The sequence below is a fragment of the Camellia sinensis genome, chromosome 12 (genome assembly GCF_055761805.1).
Source record: "Camellia sinensis isolate YWXY chromosome 12, ASM5576180v1, whole genome shotgun sequence".
Classification (NCBI taxonomy): Eukaryota; Viridiplantae; Streptophyta; class Magnoliopsida; order Ericales; family Theaceae; genus Camellia; species Camellia sinensis.
The window spans coordinates 91,002,054-91,022,101 of record NC_138972.1 but is presented as its reverse complement, the minus strand read 5'-3'; the positions used below and the strand labels follow the sequence as shown (position 1 = coordinate 91,022,101).

Here is a 20,048-nt window from a genome sequence, read left to right as displayed (position 1 = left end):
GCATTACGTTTCAACCAATTCCCTATCTTTTGCGACAGTAACGGTGCCGTCACAAAAAACCTTGGTTTAATTTTTTTTTTTGAGACGGTGTGTGCTGCCGTCTCAAAAAAAAAAAAACTGTATTAAAATTATTAAAAATATGAAAATAACCTGTATTAAATGAAAAATAACTAAAAAAAATCGATAATTACATAATAATATAAATACATACATAAACAAAAGTTGACAAAAAATGAAAATTCATAATGTTGTTCCATTCATAACAATACATAAATAAAAATTCATAAAAATAAAAATTATCCCACTACATAATGTCGCATAATACATACATAGGCCTCGTTTGGGAAGTGACTATTTTAGTAGACTATTTGACTTTTTGGCTATTTTAGTAGCTATTTTAGTTTTTATGTTTGGGAAGATGAGATGATTTTTTAGTTGAGTTATTGTATTGAAAAGTGTGTTGAAATGATGTTTAAATTTAAAATGACAGATTTATCCCTAACTTTTTATTTTTTAAAATTGATATAAAGGGGCAAAATGGTAATTTCACCCTTGGGGCAACACTGTCCAGCAGCAGCCTATTTTCTTTTTTTTCTTTTTTCTTTTTTTTTTTGAAAATCCATGCACAGTGTTGCTTTTGGGCTAAAAAATCAAATGAGGCTATAATAGCCTAATTCTCGGAATCCCAAACAGCGCCATAATGTTGTTCACAAATCTAAATAACGTAAACCAAAACCAAAAGTTTTGGTCTTCATTCTTCCGTGGGTTACAAAAATAAAAGTTGGTCATAATATTTACACGCCCGCATTCCACAATAAGCAAACTGCTACTCAGGAAATATCTGAAAATAACAAAATAAAAATAATTAATGACAATATAATGGTATTAATATTTTAATTACAAAAAAAACATAAAAAATTAACTACCATATAATTACAAAGATAGTTTACGAAATAATTTTGGCTAGACAAAAATCCGACCCTAACTCCCAAATCGAAAACCCAATTGGGGTCCCGTCTTCTCCCACAAGTCTCTCGTGCCTAGGCGGTCGTGCGTGCCAAGTTTCGTACTAAACCGACGTTGTTTGGTGATTTTGGGGGGTCAACACCTCGAATTCAAGTTTCTTAAAGAACTAGTTTGCCTAGACCGAAATTCGGCTCTTACTCCCAAACCGGGAACCCGATTCGAGCCCCGTCTTCTCCCACAAGTCTCTCGTGCCTAGGCAGTCGTGCGTGCCAAGTTTCGTGCTAAACCGACGCCGTTTGGTGATTTTAGGGCGTTAACACTTCGAATTCAAGTTTCTTAAGGAATTAGTTTGCCTAAAGTGAAATCCGCCTCTAACTCCCAAACCGGGAACCCGATTGGAGTCCCGTCTTCTCCCACAAGTCTCTCGTGCCTAAGCGGTCGTGTGTGCTAAGTTTCACGCTAAACCGACGCTGTTTGGTGATTTTGGGGCATTAACACCTCGAATTCAAGTTTCTTAAGGAACTAGTTTGCCTAGACCGAAATCCAACTCTAACTCCCAAACCGGGAACCCGATTGGAGTCACGTGTTCTCCCACAAGTCTCTTGTGCCTAGGCGGTCATATGTACCAAGTTGCGTGCTAAACCAACGTCGTTTGGTGATTTTGGGGCGTTAACACTTCGAATTCAAGTTTTTTAAGGAACTAGTTTGCCTAAAATGAAATCCGCCTTTAACTCCCAAATCGGGAACCCGAATTGAGTCTCGTCTTCTCCCACAAGTCTCTCATGCCTAAGCGGTTGTGTGTGCCAAGTTTCATGCTAAACCGACGTCGTTTGGTGATTTTGGGGCATTAATACCTCGAATTCAAGTTTCTTAAGAAACTAGTTTGCCTAAAGTAAAATCCGGCTCTAACTCCCAAACTGGGAACTCGATTGGAGTCCCGTCTTCTCCCACAAGTCTCTCGTGCCTAGGCAGTCGTGCGTGCCAAGTTTCGTGCTAAACCGACGCCATTTGGTGATTTTGGGGTATTAACACTTCGAATTCAAGTTTCTTAAAAAACTAGTTTGCCTAAAGTGAAATCCGCCTCTAACTCCCAAACCGGGAATCCGATTGGAATCATGTCTTCTCCCACAAGTCTCTCGTGCCTAAGCCGTCGTGTGTGTCAAGTTTCGTGTTAAACCGATGCCGTTTGGTGATTTTGGGGCATTAACACTTCGAATTTAAGTTTCTTAAGGAACTAGTTTGCCTAAAGTAAAATCCGGCTCTAACTCCCAAACCGGGAACCCGGTTGGAATCCCGTTTTCTCCCACAAGTTTTTATCTATGATGTGTGTTTAAACTTTACATTGTAGGGCTAAATCTTGAGTGAATCTCAACCATTAATTTTAAATTTTGAGTAATATTCTAAATTTTATTTTTTCTGAGTTTTTAGTGGTTCTCATTTAAGTTTACTATACAAAATGTATGCTATCACTGGATCATCAAAGACAAAGTTGGATTCTCTACAATAATCTTGCAATACTAGTTTAAGTGAGTGGTTTAAGCCCAAAACAGTATCAATTATAATTTAAATAGATGGTTTAAGTTCAAAACATAATCATTCTTGCAATAATTTTACAAAATAATTTTGACCTTTTGTAAAACTATTGCAAAAAGAATATTATAGAGAATCTTATTCCATAAAAGTCTACCTATAAATAGTGATTCATAAAGCCAACAACTATTAATGGCACCAGACCCACAAACCATTAGTTATAGATATTGGTGTAGATATTGGACTATGAGCATAACCTACCTTCAACCATCCTCAGCAAACAGGGCTTTAGAGAAACAACCTCCAACCTATCATTCAATCTATGTCCTTTAACCTGTTCCCAAAAGACAAAAACAAAAAAGTAATAATTAATTAAAATTTGTAAATAAACATTCATAAATATATGTATGTATATCAAGACTTACCTCATGGCATAGAGAATAGTTGGTGAGGTGGCATGTGCCTACATTGACTGCTAGCAGCCTCCTTACATCAAGTATTTTATCCGTTGAGATACCCTTTATTTCCATAGAATTACATTATTAATCAAGTAGTTAACAAATTTAAGCAATAATATATTAAAAAAATGCTCTCTTTTTTTCAATAAAATGCTCTCTGTGTAGAACAAATCCCCCCGCCAATGAATGAGAACTAAACTGAACCTTTTTTCTCTTTCTGTCTTCCTCTCCCTAGGAAGGAGGGCTTCACAGAGTTTCCAACGAATCAATCCTAAAATGGAGACAGCTTCTCATACTGATTCACTGTTGTATGTTTTTTAATCCAACATTCAATCTATATTCCACAATTTAGCCAATAGATCTTGATCTGACCAGCCATCTACAATTCCATTCAGAATAGAAAAACTCTTATGTAATATTACCAAAGAGTCAATTTTATTTTTATTTCTTCTACATTTAAAGGGACGGTTTTAGTATCATGAAACAGAAAAAAAATAGTAATCTGTTAGTAACATTTTTCTCTCAATCTTTTCACTTCTAGAGAGATTCAAAATGGAAATTTTAAGAGTATTTCCTTCCATTTCACCACATCTCTATCTCTTTATTAATCAAAACAGGTGATATGAATAAAAAGAAATGCATTTCTTTTATTGTCCTCAATTCAAACGAACTTTAAGATTTAACATTAATGCAATCACTCTTTTTTTTTTACAAATCAACAAACACAATTGTAAAATAACAAACATCTAACTCTACAAAGAAATGGAAACAGAAGAAGAAGAAGAAGAAGTGAGAGAGTGAGAGAGAGATTATACCTCTAGGACCAAGAGTGAGGCCAACAGCATCAGCAAGCTTATCGATGCCTACCTGAAGAGCAGACCTCGAACTCTGGTCAAACGCGATCTCCTTCGCAACAGCTCTCACCACGAACCGCCGACTCGAGGACACCCCATTGTAATTCATCTTCTGACCTTGCAGTAGTTGATTCACTCTCCTACTTCTCAAATTCCCCTGAATCCACGCAACACAATCAATCAATACATACATACATACATACATAGACACGGATGCATGCATCGGCAGCAGATAAAGAGTTGTGATGATAGTATTACCTGTTTGGGAGAAGTGAGGATCGAGGCGGTGAAGATAGCATTCGCGGAAGCCATTTCTGTGCGTGAGTGTGTGTGGATAAGGAAAGAGTTGAGTGGAGAGTACACTGTGTGTTAGCGTTAGGGGGTTTAGAAATTAGGGCTTTTCTTTTGGTGAATTTTCTGTTTGAGCGTGAAAAGAAAGAGAGGGAAAACGAAATCAGAGATAGGGTTTTGTGGGAAATTCGAACATTGTGAAATTTGGGAGGGAGGTAAAAAATTGAGATCATGTTTGGTTGATTTCTTTTAAAAAATGTATTTTTGAATTTTTAAAAATTATTTGATTTCGATTTTTTTGATTCAATTTTTTAAAAATTGAGTTTTTTATTTTTTTTATATTTTTTATTTTTAGTGAATTTTTAAAATTTTAAGTAATTTTTATTTTTTATATTTTTAGATGCACTTTGTTTAAATGTATCTAAAAAATAAAATATTTGTCAAAAAAAATTTTAAAATCAATAAATACACAAGAATACGAAAAATGTACTAAATTTTTGTGTATATATATATATTTATAGTATTTAGTGAATTTTATAAATATTTTTTTTTTACAAATATTATATTTTTAAAGTGTATTTATGTGTGGTGTATTTAAAAATTACAAAAAGTTGCTTAGAATATTAAAAACAAATAGTGAAAACATAATAATAAAAAAAAAAAAACACACACACACACATAATAAAAATTTTCAATTTCCTGAAAAATAAATACTAAAAATCTAAACCAAACAAGCTGATCATATCCTTCAAAAAATTATATAAAATTGACAAGTATAATAGCTTTGATTTTTTAAATTTTTTCATAAAACTAATTTTTAGTCTTTTAAAAATAAATTTGAATCAAGTTTCAAAAGGAACGGCAGTAGTGGTGAAGGTGGTGGATAAGAGGTCATGGTGGTGGTGATGGCGAAGGAGATTAGTGGTGAAGTTGTGGTAGTAGTAGAGATGATGGAATGGCGATGGTAGAGGAGGGATAATGGTAGTAGTAGTGGCAGTAGTGATAGTGGTGGTAGTGGAATGGTAGCGATGGTGGTAGTCATGGTAGTCATAGAGATGGAGTGGCAACAGTGGTAGTAGTGGGGTGACATTTGCAATCGTGGTGAAGGTGGTAGAGTAGATGGGTAGTGAGAGAGAGAGATGAGTGAGAGACAGATAGAAAAGAGAGATAGAGAGAGAGAGAAACAGAGTGATAAGCGAGAGAGAGACAAAGTGGCAATACAGACCCCCTCCAAAACTGACCCCATGACTCCCTCTGAGGTGGCACCTGCTGAAGTCAAGTGAAAAAGAATTGCACAATGAAAAAGGTGTGATACACGTACTTGAAAGACAAAAAAAATATACTTAAAAAAAGACAAAAAAAAGCGGGAACGGCCCTGATATTTCCTTCTTCCCCACCCCTATCCGTCTTCCCTCCTCCCTCTTCCCTCTTCCCTCTTCCATCGTGCGTCCGCCATAGCTCTCCTCCATCGACCATAGCTCTCCGGCCATAACTCTCTGTATCTCTATATTTTCCGTTTTTGAATTCTGAAAGAGGAGGTGCGTGGCCCCTGCATGTCACGTGACCCATCACGTGTCTGTCCAGCTCAGAGGGGATCGAGAGGGTCTGTTTTTTAGGGGGTCGGAAACATTTTTCTTTTTGAAATTGGGAATTTTTTGTTTAAGGGATTGGAGATTAATGATTTGAGATCGTGAGAAACAAAAGGGGGAAAAGAAATGGGGGAATTAAAGAGCTGGAAAATGAAATTTTTTTGGTTAAAATAATTTATTTTTTTGTAGTTAATGAATTCTTTTTATTTTCCATTTTTTTTAAGTACTAAGGTTGAAAATTTATTTGTTTCATTTTATTTTAATGAAAAAAAATTATTATTTTTTTATTTTGAAGAAGTAGGGGTAATATTTTAATAAAAAAAAAAAATTTCGCGGCTCATTTTTTTTTTTTTGTTACTAAAAACCAGGAACTAATTTTTTGTGGTAGAGAAAAAGGAGCGACAGTGAAGGTGGTGGATAAGAGGTGATGGTCGTGGTGGTGGTCGTGGTGGTGGTAGCGAAGGAGATTAGTGGTGAAGTTGTGGTAGTGGTAAAGGAGATAGAGTGGCGATGGCGGATGAGAGGTAATGGTAGTAGTAGTAGTAACAGTAGTGGCGGTGGTCACAGTTAAATATTTTAAATATTTAAATATTTTAAAAATATTTTAATTTTGTAAGAGACAGATAAAGAAGAGAAATAGAGAGAGAGACAGAGTGATGAGCGAGAGAGAGACAAAGTGGTTGTTAGAAGTGTATTTTCTTATAGTGGATCGATAAATTGAGAAGATGTGAGGGAGAGAGTGAGCAAGGCGCACATAGTGAGGGAGAAATAGACAAATAGACAAGCAGACACAGAGAGAGAGAGAATAGTGAGAGAGAGTAAGAGAGAGATAGGGAGAAAGAGAGATAGACAGAAAAAGAGATATATAGAGAGAGAGAGTGAGAGAAAGATAAAGAGAGAGAGATAGAAAAAGAGAGAGAAACAAGAGATGGCCGAGAGATTGACAAAAAGAGAGAGAAATAGAGCGAAAAGAGATGAGCGAGAGAGAGACACAAAAAAAGAGAGAGACAGAGAGAGAAGAGAGATAGAAAGATAAAAGAGAGAGAGAGAGAGAGAGAGAGAAAATAAATGAAAGAGATAGAGAGAAGAGAGATGAGCGAGAAAGACAGAGAGAGAAGACAAATGAGAGAGATAGAGAGAAGAGAGATAGGCGAGAGACACAGAGAGAAAAAGAGAGAGAGAGAAGCAGACAAACACAGAAAGAAGAGTGATGAGTGAAAGAGATAAAGAGAAGAGACAGAGATAGAGACAGAGAGATAAGAAGATGAAAAAATGAATGAAAAGAGATATGTTATATCAAAAGAGTAAGACAACATCGTTTTTTTTTATTTTTTATTTTTTTTGCAACAGAAAAATATCGTTGAATTTATTCAAACCATTTTGTGACTGTATATATATAAAGCTGTCTCAAAACCACAATCACTATGCTAGGTTAGAGTTTTCCAAAAACTCTTTTGAGAAAATTATACTTTCTTGTTTTCCGTGTTATATTGTTTGTACTGAATATTTTTAATATTTTAAGTAATTTTTTTAATTTTTAGACAGACCTAATATAAATACACCTAAAAAGTAAAAAAATTGTAAAAAAAATCTTTTAAAAATTCACTAAATACCAAAAATACAATAATTCAATACATTTTTTTCTTTGTATTTTTATGTATTTATTAATTTTTTAAAAATATTTTTTCATAAATTTTTTATTTTTTAGATACATCTAAGTAAGGTGCATCTAAAAAAAATATTTAAAATTTTACAAATATTCACTAAAAAAAAAAAAAACACGAAAGTCACTTTTTTGCGACGGCAGAAAATGCCGTCACGAAAAAGCAGAGTATTTACGACGATAGAAAATACCGTCACAAATACTCTCATTTTTTGAGACGGCAAATTGTGCCGTCGCAAATGCTTTGCTTTTTCGCTACGGCAAATGATGCCGTCGCAAATGCTCTGTTTTTTTGAGACGGCAAATGGTGCCGTCGCATATACTCTGCTTTTTTGAGACGGCATTTTCTGCCGTCACAAAAAGTAACTTTTTAAGAAGGCAAGTGTGCCGTCGCAAATAATTTCGTCTTTTAAGCCTACTTTTCTTGTAGTGATAATTAGTTTCTGGCATTAGTCGCCAATCATGTATGGTGAAGAAAAAATAAAGATGGAAGAAGTATAGAATAATTCAAAAAAAAAAAAATGTAAGATGAATAAAAGGGGTAAGTAACCAAACCAAGACAAAACATATATTTAGAGATGTGGAACATTTTCCTGAGCTTGAGGTTTAACAACTATGGAGGCTGATGGCCCCACATCATATGCTACATACACATTGGGCATGTTAATGTGCTTGGTATACACGAGAATTTCAGACATGGTTTCCCAAACACTCCGAATTTCCAACTCTCTTTGTTCAATTTAAAAATAAATAAATAAAGAATTTGCTTGTTATTTAAAAGTTCAAAAAAAAATAATTAAGTCTAGAGATTATAAGAATAAAAAATAAAAAATAAAAAACTGAAAATTATTTTTTGTCTAAAGTGTAATAGTAATCTCTTTGTCCAAAAGTTTATTAAAAAAACTCTTCTTATTTAAAAGTCTCAATTGTAAAGGCTAATTATTTTTTTCTTGTTTAAAAGGTTCCCAAGAAAAAAAGTCTCCTCCTACAGAAGCCCAACTAAAAAAAAATTCTTTCTAGACACCATTTGAAAACTTAAGATTTTAGATCAAAATTGCTATAAATGGTTAAATCATTCTATCTATTATTTTTTGTACATTTTTTTTATAAAAATCTAAAAAAAGAAAAATAAAAGTAAAAAATTTCAATTCTTAAACACCCCTAAGATTATGTTTGTTTGGAGGATTTGATGAAGGAAATTGAATAAAAAAAGGAAATAGAAAGAAAATGAAAAAGAATTAATCAGTGTGTTTGGTTTCAATTTTCTGAATTCAGTTTTTTGAAAATTGAATTTTTTATTTTTCGTATTTTTTTATTTTTAGTGAATATTTTTTAAATTTTAAGCAATTTTTTATATTTTTTTAGATGCACCTTACTTAGATGTATCTAAATAGTAAAATATTTGTGAAAAAATATTTTAAAAAATTAATAAATATACAAAAATATGAAAAATGTACGGAATTTTCATTTTTTTTTCTAATTTTTGGTATTTAGTGTATTTTTTAAAGATTTTTTCACAAATATTATACTTTTTAAGTATATTTATGTTAGGTGTGTCTAAAAATTTTATAAAAAATAAATTGCTTGAAATATTAAAAAAATTCATTAAAAATATTAAAATATGAAAAATAAAAAAGTAAAATTTTCTAAAAACTAGAACCAAACAAGTTGATTCATAGGATTCGAATTCTAAGGTATATTTGGTTAAGTTGGAAATTCAAAAGATAAAAAATGTTTTCCTATCACTTTCTTTTTTCTTGTGTTTTCCATTATAACCAAACAAAAACTGAGATTATATTTTATTTTTCCTTTCCCTTTTTCTCACCAAATTTGTCAACCAAACACAGCCTAAAGAAATCAATAAGAAAGGTTGTGGATACACAAAAAATTTATTTCAATAATAGAAAAATCAAATTTTACATAAAAATAAGATATAAAGCATTAATAAATATTGTTAAATATAAATGAGTCTCATGAAATTTGCTTTAGGCCCCTTTGAGGTTGGGCTGGGCGGCCCACTATTCTTTGGACGAGGTTGTTACATTGTACGGAACTAGTTGAGTATCAATGCATCTAACATATCATTTTGGGTCATTTTAACAAAGGGAACTACTTCACGGATGGGTTCTTGCTGAGTTTAGAGTACAAACCCAAAACCTTTGTTACCCATTTGTTAGGATTAAATTCAATAGTAAAAAAAATTTGAAAAATTTTAGTGAAATTACTGATTTAATAGTTAAGCCACCTTTGAACCAAACACTACTATGATGATTATTTCATGCGTGTTTTGGGAGGTTGGTAAAAAGTTAATTTTTAATTTTTTACCAAACTTTTTAACTTTTTGAAAAGTGATTTGGAAAGTTGGTAAAAAGTTGACTTTTTGTTTTTTAGTTTAATATTTATTTATGGTGTCAAATCAAATTAAAATGACCAAAATATCCTTACCCAACATAAGATATTTATTTTTTTATTTTTTTGTCATAGGGCCTAATTTGTAATTTCACACCTGCGTTTTTTACCCTTCCCAAACCAAATTTGTTGCGTTTTTAGCCACTTCCGTTTTTGAAAAATGATTAAAAAAAAAAAAACGTGACTTTTTATGACCCTTCCCAAAACGGCACGTAATATATATGATTTACTTATAATTTTTGGATAATTTACCTCTTCTAAGTTTATAGGAAATGCAATAAACATTATGGGTGTGTTTGGTTTAGGTTTTAAGATAAATTTTAAAAAAAAAAATGGAGAGGAAGTTTAGAAATTTTTTTAGTTTGTTTGGTTGTATATTTTGAAAATAGTTTTGGAGTTTAAGAGTTTGGGATGATTTGATATTTTATTGTAGTTGAGTAGATGTGTGTGAGAGAGAGAGAGAAAATGATTGATTAATGTGTAGAAGAGAGAAAGTGATTTTGAAAAAAAAATTCAAAAAATTTCCAATCAAACAAAATTTTGAAATTTTTTTTCAAAAAATTGTGTTTTGGAAGTTAAACCAAACAAGACCTACAAGTTTATAATAATTACAATGAACTTCTATAAAATTTTAATTCATATAACATTAGATCTCATTTTTATCAAAATCTCATTAATTGTATGAATAAAAAAATAATATATTTTTTTTTACATTGAAATTTACATTTTACATTGTGTATCGTTGTGTTGTTATACCATCTACATTAATTTTGATCACTTTAATCTTACCATAAAAAAGTTAATTTAATTATGTTACAATTATAAAATTTAAAATTTAATATATTTTCTTCAAATTTTAATGAAATTTGATATAATTTATTCAAAATATATTCCGTATGCCATTTTATAAGAAAATGTACTTTCGTACACAAAATCTGCCACATAAAAAGTGCCACTTTCAATCATTCCAACCCCCTTTTCATCGACATTTATGGTATATGTACGTATATTATAAAATCGATGTAACCATGCAGTAGTAATGTATGTTTTTTAGTACAAAGCGTAGATACAGGAAAACCCATCTGACACCAAGTAAAATCACTCCACTTTCATATTTTTAGCTGTGCATATTGCAAGGCTTTTTTTATTTTAATTTTTTTTTCACCATGATTTTGGTTTGTTTTGGTAAGATAATTTAAAAATTAAAAAATCATTATAAAGAAATTAATTATTCTATTTATTTGTACTTTTGTTTGTAAAATATCAAAAAATTAATTAAAATAGTCAATTTACAAATTATTTTTACAAATAATTCATGCACAAGCATCAATATTTCAGTATAATTTATCCTTCTATTTTTCTTTTCCTTTTAAAATAACTTGAAATATGAAACTAGTCTCTTTGTATAAGATTAAGATTAAATATATTTATTATTGAGAAAATTGCACCTTTCTTGTCATGGTGATCCTAAGGTTTTTTTTTTTTTTTTTTGAACAAGTGAAAAAAAAGATATTTTGAGATGTCATCATGACATCCGTGAACCCAGGTCCCGGGATAACTGGTTACCGGCCTAATTTAACCTAATCCAAAAAAAAAAAAACCCACCACCAAGGCACCAACAGAGTTCAACCATGCGCCACAGACAATCTTAGGTTTCGAACGGAGTACATGCGAGGTCTCCAAAGAGATCCAGCTACGAAGCAGCAGAATTTGCCTCCTTGGGAAATGAACTTGGATTATGCCTGTGAAAAGGGATGCCTTTTCCGCTAGGCTATCACCTCCGGTGGTATGGTGATCCTAAGATTGATATTTATAATCTAATCGTTGTTAAATGAATCGTTTTATCATTAACTTTATTTAATTTTTTTGTGGATTATAACATCGTGAAACATTATAAGTCAATATATATATGGACTAAGGGTAATGGCAGGGTATATATGTAAATTATGATGTTTGTAAGTTTAATTATTACAAGTAATATAATTCAATCTTATAAAAGTCCTAATTAAAAAATATATATATTATAATCAAACACTATGTAATGCTTATTTTGTTTAGAAAGAAATGGATGATTAAAAATAAAAATTGTAGAAAGTGAAGTGAAAGAAAGGAAAAAGAAATAAAGATTTATTTTATTGCATGCATTTGAATAATGAAAAATTTTGTAAGAAAATGATGGAAAAAAATAATCACTACATAACTGGAAGTTGTGGAAAGAAATATAGACAAAAAGGAAAACAAAATAAACGTAAGTTGTAAAGAGAAACATAAGCAAAAATGAAAACAAAATAAACATGAATTGTAGAGAGAAACATAAACAAAAAGAAAAACAAAACAAACGTTGTCAACATTTGTGAGAAAAAATAAAATTTCTTCTATATTTTGCAAGAAATTATTAACCTAACTAACAAGCTAATTTGAGTTGTACATTTCTAAGACCCTCCATCTAAACAAACATATAAAACATTATTTCACTTTTTTATATTATCTATCTAACCAAATTGAGCCTAAGATGTAAGGGTAATTCTATTTATACACACTAAATCCTCTCAATGCACATCTTTTCTCTAGACACATACTTAATGAATTTGAAATCTTATGGTTTGCTCAGTACACATCTTACCCTACCAAAAATACCCTCATTTTCTTCATCATTCAAACCCTAACCCTAGCCTCCTAATCCTTGTTTTCTTCATTCATCGGCAACCAACCACCACCTCCTCTGTCGAAAAATTGTACTACCACCTCCACCCATCCTTCTACCATCGTTGGTTGTCATTACCAATCCATTTACTTTACAGTGCTATACTATCCACTATTTCTTTATAAACCCTAGGCACCGTGACCACCATAATTACACCGCCTCATCTTCCATGAATATGGGGTCTTTCCGTGAAGAGGTTAAAAAGGATCTCGTAGAATACAAAGTTGGGAAAGATGGCGCTACAGGAAAAAGTAATCGAGGTTGCTGTAGACACCCAATTTTTGACCGCCTTTAAGACTTGGACGCGATTAATGGTTTTGGAAGTTATGTAGTGCAAAGGGTCGATTTCTTCGGCAAGAGGAGAGTCAAATCTCAACTTCATACCCCTTTTTGGACCAAAACAATCTTGATCAAAAGATTTTAGACCTTAAAACCCTCTCTTTCAAAACGATTTTGAAATAAAGTTTTTACGATGTTCCGAGGCTCGCATTTTTTTAAATGTTGCGCTTTTCGATAAACCGAGCAAGGACAAAGTAGAAATGAATGAAAGAGAGATGAAATCTTTGAAAAATCTTTAAAAATACTTTGTTTAGGGGTTTGGAGGTGAAGAAAAGAGGAAATGAGAGAAGAAAACTAGTTTGGGAGAAGTTCGGCATGAATCCGGGTAGGACCAAAACTGCGCGACTCCACTGAAACGGGCATAACTCTTTGCACATGAGGAATTTTGATGCAAGGTTGGTGCCATTGGAAAGATAACTTCTGGGGCTTCAATGTGGCCACATGGCCTACCAGAAAATCTGATGGCAGACCAGAAAAATCAGGTGGTCAAAAGTGGTTCGGCATGAATTCTGGAGGGCCAAAACTGCGCAGCTTCACCGAAACGGGCATAACTCTTTGCACAAGAGGAATTTAGATGTGAGGCCATTCCATAGGAAAGGAGACTTCCGGGGCTTCATTTTGCACTCAAAAATATCCTAAAGCCAAGTCCGGGTGGGGGAGATATGGTTGGTTGAAGTCCGGTTGAACCGAATCTGCGCGGCTTCACCAAAGCAGGCATAACTTTTTATACAGGAGGAATTTTAATACAAGGTTTGCGGCATTGGAAAGCTAACTTCTGGGGCTTCATCCTAGGGGGTGGCCGACCACCTTGACCCTTTTGACCTGGTCGGCCAGTTACCCTCTGTTTTGTCTCTCTGAGTGTGTTCCAGCTGTGCCAGCTGTGAGCCATTTGCAGCATCCTCCATACACGTGTATGGAGGATCTTCAAAGTTGTTTTTAACTTCCAAGAGAAGCTTTAGACCTCTTTGTCTATATAGGAGGGCCTCTCCCTCCTTTGTGCTGGTTCAGAAAATTGCTAGGGCTAAACAATATATCTCTCTTTATATCTCTCTCTTTTGAGCTCTAAATTGCTTGGTTCTTGGCCCCTTTACACCACCTCTCATAGCCTAACACTTCCATCATCAACCTAAGGCCCTTAGAAGGTATTTTCAGAGGTTCAAGGTCGGGTTTTTGGGTCCAGAGACTGCTGGTTTCTGCTGGTCTTCAAGGGTAACCATTTTTTCCCTTTTTGAGCATTATTTTGATCCATCTTTTAGCTATACTTGCAAGCACTTTCGAGATTTTCTATAAATTGTAAAGTGACTTATTTTGATCCCTTCTTCAACTTTGTTTAAGGGCACTTAACTGTTTGAGGTCATTTACTTCCTTGTTTGTTCAATCTCTCTTTTAGGGCTATTTTTGCATCATACTTTAGCCTTACTTGTGAACATTTTTGAGATTTGTTATAAACTGGAAAAAGTCTTGTTTTGAGCTCCTCTTCAAGTTTTCTTAAGGTCACTTTTCTGTTTGGGGTTATCTTCCCCCTATGCATGCTTCACCCCTTCATGATTAAGGCTATGCATTAGAGCATTTGCATTGGCCATGGTTTGGCCTCTTAGCCACTGAAATCTAGTGGATTTTTAGTGGCTTTGATGCATTTTTGAGGGCCAAAATTAGAGGGGGGTGACCCCCTCTCTCCTTGTCTTGTTTGGGGGTCTTTTGGGCCTTCCAAAGGGACCCTATTTTTCATGCATCGAAGTCTTGTTTCAGGCCTCATTTTGTGAGTTTTGAGGCCTGTAAGAACTCTGTCTGGAGCCCATTTTGCCATATTTTATGTCTACAATGCATGTGTAGAACAATTCCATTCAAGGCCTTTTGAGGGGACCTTTCTTTGCATGTTTCCTAGACTGATTTCAGGGCCAATTTTGTGAGTTTTAGGGCTGTCATAACTCATTTCCAGAGTTGGTTTGGTCATGCTAAGTGTCTATCTTATATGTGCTTAACAACCCCTTACAAGGCCCTCCAAAGAAGCCCCTCATTTTTACATGAATTGGCTGCATTTCAGTGATTATTTGGGCATATTTTGGCATGTTTTATTCACTATTTTTGGTTGGTTTGATGAGTTCTCATTTGCTTAATATACATGCCATGTAAACCATGCTTGCTAGCCAATGTTGCATGCCATTTTAGTCCATCATGTTAGCATCTTTTGGCCATGCTCTAAACTAGAAATGTGCATGTTTTGGGACTGCCTTGGCTCTGCCTTTTGACTTCATGATCAAATAATGCTTGATTTGTACACTTGTGGTTCAATGCATGTGCCTAGTTTTGAGTTTCGAGGCTTATTCCATGCATCGGGTGCCATATTTCCATGTTTCGGGATCATTTAGCATCATGTTTTAGTGCTGGAAATTACATGTTCATAGGCCATCTTTCATTCTTTGCCATGCTTCGGTAGAGTGGCATTTGATGCCTTAGGTTCGGTCCTCGGTATGCGTGCATGTGTGCACGCATTTCGGTTGTCTCATTTTCATCTAAGGGCTACTGATGTGAGTGTGGCTGAGGTCCACTCATGTTGGTATAAGTCCATTATGCATTATTTATGCCTTTTCAATTCATAGCATTGCGTATGCTAGGTTGCGTGTTAGTGCATTGTGTATGCCATGTTACATCGAGCATTTTGTATGTCATCTCATAGCATTGTGTACGCTAGGTTGTATGTTAGTCACATTGTGTATGCCATCTCATTTGCATTGTGTTTGGGATAGGAGTTACCCCAAACACGGGAAACGAGGGACGTTTCGTACTCCGAGTGACGGAACGTGTCTCAATTTCCCGTCGCCGACACTCCGGATTACCCATGATGGAGTTTAGGTCTTGTTGTGTTTTCATGTGCATTCATTTCATATTGAGTCGTGCAATTCGACTCCTCGGCCATCATGCATCGATATGCGTGATTGGTGGCACGAGCATCGAGGGCTACACTCCTTGAAAAGTAGTCATGCATACATATGTGAAATACTTTGCCATGCCCCTTTGTTGCTCTCTGTTGCAATAAATCAGAAATCAGCAGCCTTCTGGAGCGTTGCGCAATATTCCAAAAACAATTGCAAACAGAGGCGAATCGGGGCATCGCAATAGATTTCCACGCCAGGCAATTCAAGCATGCATCATTCCACCATTCGGAACAGAGCTGAGGCAATCCATAGGCTTACATGCTAGTTTATCGCTTTCCTAGTTAATTTGTTAGTAAATTAGGGTTTTGTAATATTTAATTATTCATTTCGGACTGTATTATTTTTCCGGACCCTCCGAATGAGGGCACAATTGTAATAAGTGTGCGTGCGTGTGATGTATGTCTTCCAACCCCACGTCTTTCTCCCTTTTATTTACCAGCTTATGATGGTTAGATTAGGGCATGTTTCAATTAGCATACAGTATGATAGCATGTTTGCATTCATTCAACTGTCTTGCATGCACCGGGCTCGGCGCATCATACTAACTGCATTTGTATTTCAATTCTCAAGTTGAATACTTGTTAGTTGTAGCATTTCACATGCCATCTTTAGAATAGCCGAGCCTATCTTAGTTGCATTTTGCATGTGTTGCATTAGGCATTTCTGTATAGTTAGGATCATGCATGGATTCCTAACATAGCTTCTGTTTTGGCTTGGAGTACTCGGTAAGTTTTATGCTTTAACATCCTTGGATGCGTGTGAGTGACTACCATGATAGCATGCTTACCATGAGACTATTTGCTTATATGATATACCTGCCTGAATGCCTGTGGGTGAACGTTGGGTTATTTGGATTGGAACAATTCATCAATTGTGAGTTTTAAGCCCACTAGATAGTGGCAAATCATCATGTTTTCTAAGCCCACCCGAGGGTGGCAAATCCACGTCTTAGCCTACTTGCGGGTAGCACCATCAAACCATTTTCAAAAACAAACATGAAATGTTTTATTCCAATTCAGGCGATCCAGTCTATACTTGTATGCTGTGCGCATCACATAGGAAATTTAGGCTAATAATCGGAATAAGAACGCATAATGTTTTCAAAACTAGATATCATGGTTAGTAGAGGCCGATCTTTGATCGGGCGAGCGGGGGTGCTCACGAAGTGACCTTCCCCAATCGTACCCAAGTTCCCGAGCCGAGGCAACTTTGGTGATGACGGACACGTGGCCTTAGGCAACGAGTCAGGGTTTCCTAAATTCTCCCAAAATAAAATATTTACGTGGCGACTCTGTATCTGGCAAAGCAGTCCATGATTTGGCACTTCTTTCTAAAAAAAATCTGTTTTCAAAAACGATTTGCCAGATTTTGGACTCTTTGATGATTTCATCGGTCTTGCGTTGCACTCTGCAAGATTAGATACAAGACCATGACACTAATTGAGTCCGAACTGTAGTGAGGCCACGTCTACAGTTTCTGGCGACTCTGCTGGGGAATTAGAGAACTTGACTCGAACTCATGATATCTTGTTTTAATTACACTTATATGTTTCTTTGCATTGCATGTACATTGGTGCACCTAGGATACCGTGTTTGCCATCTGCTATTCCTGAACGGTTTGCTGGAGGCTACGTGCCATAAGGCTGACCGGTTACGGGCTCTGCCAATATGGGAACACAAACCCCGGTTTTACCGGGGCACCCTTTTGACCATTCGACCTAGTGCATATTCGGAATCCATAGTGACCATTCCAAGCTAGGACAGGTTGCTTACCCGATAAGCTATTTGAAACCGCTGTGTGCGTAGTGAAACCCTATCTCCTGACAAAATAGGACAGGGAAACCCTACCCCAACATAGGGGTATTTTGGCTCTTACTTGCTTGCTATGTGCTGTCAGAGTGTGTCTCTACAGGTTGTGTGTATCAGTTTGCAAGTTTGAGTATCACGCCTGCGGGCATCAGTATTTTGGGGCAATCAGTTTTACCTGAGGGTATCGGTTTACAGGAAGAATCTTGGGCAGAATTCAGTAGAGAGCACGGTCATTCAGCTTTGCTCATATCTGTTTCGGTGAAATTGGGCTGAGATGCTGTCTGTTTTCTCTTTTGCTAGGTAGTCTGGGAACCATAGCTTCAGAAGGCTCCGATATCCCCTGGGTACACTGGACTAGTGTTGATAGACTTTGTTAGGTCAGAAATTCAATTTAATGGCAACCAGTGTTCTTTCGCTGAGGCAAGGCAAAGAAATGCCAGTCGGGGCTCACCGGTTCATCTGATCCGTCAGTCGCCAGTCACATCACCTTTGTTCAAACTCAGCAGACCATGATGGCACAGGGTTCGGAAGAATTTGTGGCCGTGATAGCAGCGTTAAATCAGGGAACTGCCATGCAGGCCGAGACCAGTATTGAAACGCAGCGCCCATCTGGGGCATCTGCCTCACATCTAGCTTTGGGACTCCAGCCGAACTTTGACCCACTTCCGCCAACTGAAGATTTGTAAGGTCCAGATCCTCGAGAAGGGTTGGCTCAAGCCCAAGTTTTCAGACCCCTGGTGCAGCCTAATGAGAGGCTTTATCCCCTTGATGTTAATGAGCTCGATCTGACCGCAGTGAAAATTGCAAACCTTGAGAAGCAATTCAAAAAGGTATATGGCCTTAACTCCATTCCCGACATTGAGGATGGGTACACTAAGGTTGTTGTACGACTCCCAGACAGATTCAAAATTCCACATATTGACCGTTTCGATGGGTCTGGAGATCCTATGGTACATATCCGGCTTTTCTTGGATATCCTGAAGCCGATGGGTCTGACTAAGCCACAGAAACTCTCTCTGTATAGAAGAACCCTGTCAGGTGTAGCAGCCACTTGGTATGCCAAATTGGAGGATACAGTGAAGCAAAACTGGGAAGAACTGGCTGAGGCCTTTGTCAATCAGTATTCCTACAATACCCAAGTTGAAATAACCATCCAAGAGCTTGAAGCAACTCGCCAGAACCCAACAGAGCCTTTTGTGGAATTCGTTACGAGGTGGAGAGCAAAGGCAGCACAAATGACAGATCGTCGTCCTTCTGAGAGGGATCAAGTGCAGATAATGGTGCGAAACCTCGAGCATGATATGTTGCAAAAGTTGATAGTCGCTCCGCTATTCACTTTCAAAAGTTTGCATGAACTGGGGGTTTAGATCAAGAATGCGTTCAACAGTGGGATCATTCCCAGAACAAGTGAAGCGACAAGGAGGGTGATTTCAGGAAATGCCAATGCTAGTAGTAGCGCTATTTCCAAACCCGTAGAAATCAATACAGTTGCCACAGCCAACCCTTTTGCCAATCCAAGCCTACAAACCGCCGACCCAGCCCGAGCTCAGGGCAGAACTTTCACCCCTCTCTATATGAGCCTAACTAGCGCACTAAAAGTCTTGATAGAAAGAGGGCATCTCAAACCCCTCGATCCTCAACCTCTGCCTGATCCACTCCCAACCAGACATAACCCCTCCAAGTACTGTGTGTACCATCAGCAGCGCGGTCATGGCACCGACCGTTGCTACCGCCTTCGTCACGAGATCCAAAATCTCATCGACAACCGGACAATAGCTCCACCTTTAGACCCCAATGACCGAGTACCTCATCCACATCTCAATCTAATCCATACACTGGCCGTCCCTTACGACCCCAGCATATACATCACCCCAGTCCATCTACCCATGCCTGAGGTGTTTATCCCAGAAAGCATGGACTTATGCATAATGGGTGCATCTGAACCTCAATCATCTCAAACCTGTGAGCCCACCACTTCTGAGTTGATGAGAATGATCGAAGATCTTCAGAGAACTGTGGCAGACTTAGCCTTTGGAATTTTGGCTCCATCATCGACCACATCACAGGCTAGAAGTTTCAATCCAAAAGGCTCCTTAATCTTGGAGCAAGCTGCAACTGAAAAGGGCCAACCTAAAGCCATCTCAGATCTGGGTGTTGGCGTGTCGATAACAACTGGGCTCTGCTCGGATATAGCGACCCGATCCTTTGATAAAGTGGAGGCTAGTGGTAAGAACAAGGTAGGGGTAGACATTGATCCCCATGAATTAGGCATTTTTGTATAGTTAGGATCATGCATGGATTCTTAACATAGCTTCTGTTTTGGCTTGAAGTACTCGGTAAGTTTTATGCTTTAACATCCTTGCATGCGTGTGAGTGACTGCCATGATAGCATGCTTACCATGAGGCTATTTGCTTATATGATATACCTGCCTGAATGCCTGTGGGTGAACGTTGGGTTATTTGGATTAGAACAATTCATCAATTGTGAGTTTTAAGCCCAC

General features: G+C 36.2%; 1 protein-coding gene across 3 annotated transcripts; it reads right to left on the bottom strand.

Moving 5' to 3' along the window:
• Positions 1–222: 222 nt before the first annotated feature.
• LOC114269514 (ruBisCO large subunit-binding protein subunit alpha, chloroplastic) lies at positions 223–4,252 on the bottom strand. Of its 3 annotated transcripts, XM_082899214.1 has the most exons (6): positions 4,067–4,252; positions 3,770–3,965; positions 3,159–3,333; positions 2,922–3,014; positions 2,758–2,830; positions 223–841 (listed from the first exon to the last, which is right to left on the bottom strand). In XM_082899214.1, the coding sequence occupies exons 1-3, from the start codon at positions 4,118–4,120 to the stop codon at positions 3,284–3,286; spliced, it is 300 nt and encodes a 99-aa protein (XP_082755340.1). In that variant the 5' UTR covers positions 4,121–4,252; the 3' UTR covers positions 223–841; positions 2,758–2,830; positions 2,922–3,014; positions 3,159–3,283. The 3 variants fall into 3 exon arrangements, with proteins under 3 accessions (XP_082755340.1, XP_082755339.1, XP_082755341.1); XM_082899213.1 differs by having other exon boundaries at positions 2,922–3,333; XM_082899215.1 differs by lacking the exon at positions 3,159–3,333.
• Positions 4,253–20,048: the final 15,796 nt, after the last annotated feature.

Coding starts and splice junctions, on each gene's coding strand:
- LOC114269514 (XM_082899213.1), bottom strand. CDS start 4,120: ATGGCTTCCGCGAATGCTATCTTCACCGCCTCGATCCTCACTTCTCCC. Junction 3,966..4,066: donor TCCTCACTTCTCCCAAACAG/GTAATACTATCA, acceptor GCGTGGATTCAG/GGGAATTTGAGAAGTAGGAG. Junction 3,334..3,769: donor CCTCACTCTTGGTCCTAGAG/GTATAATCTCTC, acceptor ATGGAATTGTAG/ATGGCTGGTCAGATCAAGAT.